We start from the raw sequence: 8,823 nt of genomic DNA, 5'->3' as shown, positions 1-8,823 counted from the left end.
AAAAACAAAAAAAAAAGAAAAAAGAAAAGAAGACATTTATGCAGCCAACAAATGTGAAAAAACGCTCATCATCACTGGTCATCAGAGAAATGCAAATCAAAACCATAATAAGATACCATCTCACATCAGTTAGAATGGCTATCATTAAAAAGGCAGGAAACAACAGATGTTAGAGAGGATGTGGAGAAATAAAAACACTTTTACACTGTTGGCAGGAGTGTAAATTAGTTCAACAATTGTGGAAGACAGTGTGGCGATTCCTCAAGGATCTAGAACCAGAAATACCATTTGACCCAGCAATCCCATGACTCTGTATATACCCAAAAGATTATAAATCATTCTACGATAAAGACACATGCACATGTATGTTTATTGTGGCTCTGTTCACAATAGCAAAGACTTGAAACCAACCCAAATGCCCATCAATGATAGAATGGATAAAGAAAATGTGGCACATATACACCCATGGAATACTATGCAGTCATAAAAATATGAGTTCATGTCCTTTGCAGGGACATGGATGAAGCTGGAAACTATCATTCTCAGCAAACTAACACAAGAACAGAAAACCAAACAGTGCATGTTCTCACTTGTAAGTGTGGGAGTTGAACCATGAGAACTCACGAACACAGGTAGGGGAACATCACACACCAGGGCCTGTTGGGGGGTAAGGGGGTAGGGGAGGGATAGCATTAGGATAAATACCTAATGTAGATGACAGGTTGATGGGTGCAGCAAACCACCATGGCACATGTATGCCTATGTAACAAACCTGCAAGTTTTGCACATGTACCCCTGAACTTAAAGTATATTTAAAAAAGGAAAGCAAAATCTCATGTAGAAGATTAAAGAAAAAAACTCACTAAGGTGTATGCATGTATAGATATCATAACCATTAATTCAAAAAAATCCTATAAAAACATTCCCCATTACTGAGCAGTTGCTCATTCCCTTTGTCATTAAAACATGTACTTTGATTTACTTCACAACTGAGGGGACTAGTCCAGTTTTGTACTCTTGGAAATTATTAATCTTTCTTGAAGAAATCTGCAGCATTACACAAAATTGAATCAGATATTCAGATTCACAAGATTTATGCCTCCTTATCTCACACATTCGTAAGCTGGATCTTTTCATTTGCAGTTTATCTATATTCTGTTTCATGGAACTAGGGAGCATCCCCAGGCTAACTCTGTAAAACCAACTTGTCAAACTCTTGTACAGATCAGAAAAGTAAATGAATTAATATAAATATCTCCAGTAATAGGGATACACAAGGGTGATGACGATTTTATTAAGAGATTATAGTTGTATATGCTTATATTTATAGATTGTACACCTCACACACACACATAAACATACACACCCACATTTGGGTAATAATGCATTTGCCATGAGTAAGGAACATAAATGACCTTATTGTTTGAGTCAGACAAATATTAATTTGAATCACAGCTTAACTACTATTTGAGAAATCTCAGGAAAATTAATTAATCCTTCCTAAATTTATTGCTCCTTTTGGCAAAATGGGGACAATATGGCATAGCTATAAGAGTTGTTTTCTTGAGTCAAAAGAAAAAATTACGTATAAACACCTGATACTTGCTAGGGGCTGAATAAATTGTTGAAATAACCACTGTAATAATAGCAAAAGAACTTAATAAGAATACTTAATATCGATAGGAAACTAGGAGGCCGGCTGGAAAGACCATATATGCACTATCATATTATCCCAGTTAGCTTCAACTATCTCCAACCTATTTGTTAATAATGGATTTAAAATTATACAGGCCAGACTCCAAACTAATTGTCTTTCTCCTTCATTTCAGAAAAATTTCCCAAAGATGACTTAAAATAACACTTGAATTGGAGGGAGGAAGGAAAGCCAATATTATTAGAAACACAACATCTTAAATTTTGAAGAATTATATTTGAGAGTAATATATGCAATAGACAGCTTGGAAGAGCATTCTGGGAAGAAATTAGATTCACCCCCTTCCAATCTGAAACATAGTAACAATGCCTTTCATTTCTATGGTTCTTTAGAGTTTAAACATGGCTTTTAAACACATCTTTCTCTGAGGAAGCTCTTCCTTTGACAGCATCTTCCTCAGTGCTGCCTTCATGGCGTCATTCCGTAAGCTATAGATGACTGGATTGAGCGTTGGAGGTATCACAGTATAGAATATGGAGAATATAAGGTCCATAGTCGATGAGGAATCAGAAGGCAGTCTGAGAAACTCAAAGCCTGCAGCTGAAAGAAAGAAGGTGACTACAAATAGGTGTGGTAGGCAGGTGGAGAAGACCTTGGTCCGGCCCTCAGCTGATGGGATTCTCAGCACTGTAGAGAAGATGCGAATGTAGGAGAGCACAATGGATATCAAACAGATAAATGCTGTAGAAGTTGTGAATGCAGCCAGTGCAATCTCGTTAATGGATTGGTAAGAACAGGCTAGTTTCAGCATCTGAGGAACATCACAGAAGAATTGGTGAATGACTCTCTTCCCACAGAGAGGTATGGAGAAGTTAATGGCAGCATGCATGAGCCCAGAGAGGCCCCCAGCAATCCACACAGCTATCACTGCATGCCTACAGGCACTGGGATCCATAGTGGTCTCATAGTGAAGTGGTTGACAGATAGCTGCGTACCGGTCATAAGACATCACTGTGAGAATGGCCACTTCTGATGAGGCCAGAGCTATGAAGAAGAAAACCTGAAGAATGCACTGAACAAGAGAAATATAACTGTTGCCCATAAGTGAATTTGCAATGGACTGGGGGACTGTGACAGAGATGAAGCAGAGGTCCAGAAGAGAGAGGTGCTTTAAAAAGTAATACATGGGGGAATGGAGACGATGGTCCAAGGTAATGACGGTGATAATGAGGAGGTTGCCTGTCAAGGCCAGCAGGTATGTCACCAAAAATAGCAATGCATGTAAAATCTGAAACCTACGCTCATCAGAAAAGCCCATGAGGAGGAATCCACTCATTGCAGTCAAATTGACCATAGTCTCTCTGAAGATACCAAGTGTGACTCTGTTTAGGAAGCCAAAGAACAGTAGGAAGAAAATGCATGACATCTAATATATTTGTATGTCAAGTAACTCAATTCGTCAGCATGGAGGTACTGAAATGAGATGAATTTATCTCCATTGTGATTAGTTAATATTCAATTCAAAAAAATTTAGCAATTATTCAGAAATAGAATCCCTAAATGTGATCAACAAGTCATAAACACTTTCTGGAGCGGAGTTTGCGTTGTCAAAAGAGGGAGAAATTGATGGAAATGATAAAATCTTTACCTTCAACAAAGTCAATGAAATACCAATCTCATTACATCTTCTATATGATGCCTTAGTATTATAGTTATGCACTATATAGCTTCATTTCTAACCAGCTAACATGAAGTTATTGATACCACCTTGCAAATGCATCTAGAAACAACTCAGAGGCAGATCTAGAAACAGCTCAGAAGCTAATCTAGAAGAGAGGTTAGCTCAAAGAACAGTCACATTTTTTCCTCTGAAAAGCTCTTAACATCTAAAAAAGATTACATTTGATTGTAATAAACTTCCCATAGAAATTCTGAAAAATGAAATGTCTCAAAATTGTAAAATGCAGATGCCACTGATATCAGGTATTGAATCCTGAACTTTGGAGATCTTGCAACTAAGTGACAAAGGTTCACTGTCAAAGAATGTTTAATTCTCAAAATTCTTATGACAACTTGGGGTGGGACATTTTCAATCAAATCCATTTGAAGAAATAAAGAGATTTTCTAAAATCTCTGTGATAGGCAGAATGCTAGGTATGTATGTATCTTTCTAGTGCTGTGTCTCATTGTGTCTTCCCAAATGAAAAAAAAAAAAACTATTTTTTTTCTCTCTAGGACTTGAAATATATTAGATAGTGGGAGCCCATTGCTTAAAATAACCAACCAAACAAAAGAAACATCTATAGCAGATGTAACAATTGTTAGGAGGATTAAATGATGTAACTTTTCCTATTTCATTTTAAATGTGCTATTATTGTAGAATCATCATCATCATAGAATCATTTTGTGTATCAGAATCACTCTGCCAACTAATTTTTGTCTCTCTTTTTTTCTTTTTGAATCTGTGCATTTGTTGAAAGGTCAATCAGTATCATTTTCACTGAGTTTCTTTGGCACAAAGACTATTCCTTCATCATTTCAGTCCATTTCTTCACCCTTGACCAATGGTATCTAACATATAGGTACTAAGTACATAGTTATTTAACTGGATATCTACATAATTGATTTCACTTCTATATAGATAAAAACTTAATGGCCAAGTTACACGAGTTACTGCGTCAGATTTTGAAGTTACTGTATCTGATATTGTAGTTTGTTTCATTTATTAATCTCTAAGCTGTAGGAAACAGTTAAAAATCACTTAAACCAAGATCTTTCTGATTTTGCTGTAATTTATTTTGAGAACTGATTGAAACTAATTTTTAGGAAATATATTTTTTTTCCCACAAGGCACAGTCTCAGGGATAGAAGGGCCCTTAATCCATCACCAATGGTCACATCCCCTGCTTCACGGCAGTAAGAATCAGAGAAAAACAGGGGTTACTTTCTTCAAAGTTTTTCAAGCTTTCTTGCTCCTACAGTTTTCCTGGTCCTCCATTAGATATGGCTTAATTCCCATTGTTGCCAATCTTAATGCCTGGCTTAACTTGCTCCAAATATCAGATGGTAGTTTTGGAATTTAAAATAAATAGATTAAAACAATTCACTTATATTTTAAAACTTATTGTCTCTGCTTGAAAATCAAGAGCATCGTGTTATTTACCACTTCTAATACACACTGTTAGTGTAATTTAAGAAAACCTCTATCATTTAGCCTCCTCATTAAGGTTTCTCCATAGAGGGAAGGAGGAGAAAATCATTAGAAAAAACTTGAATGCACACACCATATTCTCCTCTCAACAACTCCCACCAACCTATTTTATTTTATTTTCTTTGAAGACATAGAGAATAGTTTTTATATATGATTAATACATGGAAAATTTCATCATTTTAATTTCATTAGCTGCAAATTGTATTGATTAATTCATCACCTATCAAATAAGAAGGAAGGGAATCATATACATGTGGAGATACACTTAGGATTAAGGATGATACTGTGAGAACATACAAAACCTGTGTTCAATCCTTCCAAGTCATGCCTGCATTAAATACTTTATTTTATAATAAAACTGAACATGTTTTGGTGGAGAGTATAATGATTCTTTGAATGTTACTTGTTTCCCCCAAGCATTTATTTTCTCTCTTCACTAACCACTTCTATGCACATTTTATCCTACAAAACATTTATAAACTGTCTGTTTTTTAACTCTCATATGTTGTCGAAACCCTCAATTTTTTTTTGAAAGTAGTTCTCTTTTAGGTTCAGTGGTACATGTGCAGGTATGTTATGTAGGTAAACTCTAATTCATTCCAGTAGCAGCTCTAGAGAATTAGCATCCTAAGTCTCTTCTTCTCTATTTTCCTCTATTTCCTGGGAGGTCACATTACCAATAACTTCAGTGAGAAAACGTAGGTAATTATATGTTAAATATCTCAGTTTCCTACCTGTATAAATGAAATTATCTCTAATATGATTTAATTCCACCCACTCCAGGGTTTCAAAGGCAGAGCAAGAGCTCTTTTTTTCTTTCCAAGTCAGTGACCAACCCTATACACAGCCTTATAAAGGGCATCTTTGCCACAGTATGCACTTGCTCTCTCTCTGTCTGTCTCTTTCTCTCTCTCTCTCATAAGAGCACACATTTTATGTGTGTGTGTCTGTGTATCTGTGTGTATAAAATTCACACAAACTCCATGTCTAAAAATTCTAATAATGTTGATTTACTGAGATTACTTTTAATGAACCAGTCAGATTGTTTCACTATGCTCTATTGATAGATGATAAATGAGAGATAGATAGATGATAGATAGGTAGATAGATATAGATAGATGATAGATAGATAGATAGATAGATAGATAGATAGATAGATAGATACATAGATAGATAGATAGATAGATAGATACATAGATAGTTAGATAGATAGATAAGCAGATGAATATAGACAATCTTAAGACTTATCCACTTTAAAGAAAAAGAAAAGCCTTCACTCCATACTTAGGACTTTCTTATAATGTCCCTTCTCTTTACAGCCATGCTTTATGAGCAGAATAAGGTATCATTCTGTGCCCTGGCACATTTGGTTCAATTGTGAACCCTGTTTATCATGCTTGCCTCATGAGTCCTCACAAACAGCTCCAGCAAATCCACAAATAACTGTCACAATGGAAAATTCAATGTACTCTTTCTATTTTGTTTTTATTTTAAACTTTCTCAAATATATGACACTATCATACAGTTCTTTGTTCTAAAACAGCTCTTTTCCATTGGCTCTGTGCCACTTAGTTCTGGTTTTCTATTTCTTCTCTGAATATTTTTTCTTTTTTATAATTTTTTAAAAATGTACTTTATTTTTAGAGCAATTTTAAGTTTACAAAATAAATTGAAAGGAAGATACAGAGATTTTTCATATGCCCCTACCCCACATAGTCACACCTTACCCCATTACCAGCATCTCCCATTGCAGTAATACATTTGTTATAACTGATTAAGTTACATTGACATACTACCAGCCAAAATCCATAGCTTACATTTAGGGTTCATTCTTGGTGCTGTACATTCTGTGGGTTTAGGCAATTCATAATGACATGAATTCACCATTTCAATGTCATACAGATCAATTTCGCTGCTCTAAATATTTTTTCTTAGTCTCTTTATCTGAGTCTTCTTTTAACATTTATTGAAATTTAATGGTTTCCAAAATTTTGTCCTGACACTTTCCTTCTGTGCTTTTGCTTACTCAAATATATTATTGTGCCTTTTAAAGAAGACAGATTAACTATTTTCTTACAGAATAGAAAATAATAGGCAGCTGTTTCAGGCACTACCATAGGTCTTCTGGGTTGCAGGTCCTCATATCCTACTTCATGGTTGGCGCATCACTGCCCCTGAATGGGTCTTTCCCATAAAGACTCACCTCTTCTTCCAGCCCTCTCCCTGCCACTGTTACCCATTTCAAAGAATGGCACAACTTTGCTTTAATCTGTATATTCAATCAAACACCAACATTTTATTTGCTTACTACCTGTTGTAGTTATTACCTCTTGCTGTCACACGTACAAATTAGTTCAAACCTTCATTATCTCTGGCAATATTTTATTTTTCAGCTTCATGTAATTCTAATCCAACTTCAATGCTGTTGTCAGGATAAATGGTGATGCAAATCACATCTTGTAACATTAATTTAGCTTTTAGCTCTTTATTGACTTAATTGATTATTCAAGGACGCCCAGAAAGCTTAGGATGGCAAACAATATTTTTACAATGCTTCCTGACTGCCATTCCCATATTATCTATCACTGTGACTTCTCCAACCCCATGCCAATCTCCATGTTTAATAATGCGGACTGACTTAATTACTGTTAATAAATCAATCAGGTTGTATCACCATGCTGTGTTTGTTTTCTTAAATCACACTATTCCTCCTGTCTGAAAGTCCTCCCACTAGAATCTTGCCTCGTGGCTGGGCACTGTTGCTCACGCCTATAATGCCAGCACTTTGGGAGGCTGAGGTGGGCAGATCACCTGAGGTCAGGAGTTCAAAACCAGCCTGGCAAACATGGCGAAACCCTGTCTCTACTAAAAATACAAAAATTAGCCAGGCACAGTGGTGGGCGCCTATAACCCCAGCTACTCGGGAGGCTGAGGCAGGAGAATTGTTTGAACTCGGGAGGCGGAGGTTGCAGTGAGCCAAGATCGTGCCATTGCACTCCATCCAGCCTTGGCAACAGAGTGAGACTCGTCTCAAAAAAAAAAAAAAAAAAAAAAAAAAAAAAAAAAAAAAAAAAAAAATCTCCCCTCATTTGTTTGGCAAATACTTAACTATCTTTTAACACAGCTACATTGTCTCTTTCCATCTAAAACTCACCTGAGTTTAACTGTCGACGCAAGAAGAATTGAACGCTGTTTGGAGCCCAGATTGCATTCATTTCAGATTCCTTATTATTTATACTAACTTTATGACATTTATTTGCATAGATTTTCCAGCTTATTTAACTGTTCTTAGTTAAGGAATGAGAAATTATATACCTTATTTACAGTTATAATTTTGATGACTCGCATAGTCACTGGCACTAAGCAGATGCCACATAAATTTTGGATAAATTTCATAAAATTCGGAGAAGTTTTACTCACCAGAGTGGATTTCTTAGTAGAAACAAATCTCAGTTGATCCTGAGACTGAGCATCTTTGTTCTAGAATCAAGCTGTTATTTCAGTCCATGAAATTTCCATGTAGGGAAAGGACTGAAATGCTTTTATATAGGATCAAACAGGATGTAACTGCCCAGGGACATTTAAATTTCCTATTAACTAAGTGGTATTTGAAATAAAGCCAGTGCTGTCCAGGCACTAGGGACAAAAATCCTGTGCAGGGAAGTTGGTGTTTCAGATAAATACTATGAGTTCCAAGCAGGGGATTTCATGGACCTCTCCCTCAAGGAATTGCCTCATTGGAAAGTAGTTAATTATTATCTTGGTTTAGGTAACTCTTATAGTCGATGCATTTCAGGTTAAAAAATGAATATTATCATAATGTTTTCTGTAATATAAGTTCACAGGTTTTTCTAGTAAAAACTATTTTTTCATTAATTAACAATTTCAGTTTAACTAGTCACTAATAAAATCATGCATGATTGCATTGACCTTATGTAAAAAAAAAAAAAAAAAAAAA

General features: G+C 35.6%; 1 protein-coding gene across 1 annotated transcript; it reads right to left on the bottom strand.

The window, feature by feature from the left end:
* Positions 1-1,962: 1,962 nt before the first annotated feature.
* On the bottom strand, positions 1,963-3,067 carry OR14J1 (olfactory receptor family 14 subfamily J member 1). Its single transcript, XM_017870212.1, has one exon. It carries the CDS (start codon positions 3,006-3,008, stop codon positions 2,043-2,045), a length of 966 nt encoding a protein of 321 aa, XP_017725701.1. The 5' UTR covers positions 3,009-3,067; the 3' UTR covers positions 1,963-2,042.
* Between the last annotated feature and the right edge of the window lie 5,756 nt (positions 3,068-8,823).

The sequence above is a fragment of the Rhinopithecus bieti genome, unplaced genomic scaffold (assembly GCF_001698545.2).
Source record: "Rhinopithecus bieti isolate Rb0 unplaced genomic scaffold, ASM169854v2 scaffold_5150, whole genome shotgun sequence".
NCBI lineage: Eukaryota > Metazoa > Chordata > Mammalia > Primates > Cercopithecidae > Rhinopithecus > Rhinopithecus bieti.
This window is presented reverse-complemented; position numbering and strand designations above follow the sequence as displayed.

Coding starts and splice junctions, on each gene's coding strand:
- OR14J1 (XM_017870212.1), bottom strand. CDS start 3,008: ATGGTCAATTTGACTGCAATGAGTGGATTCCTCCTCATGGGCTTTTCT.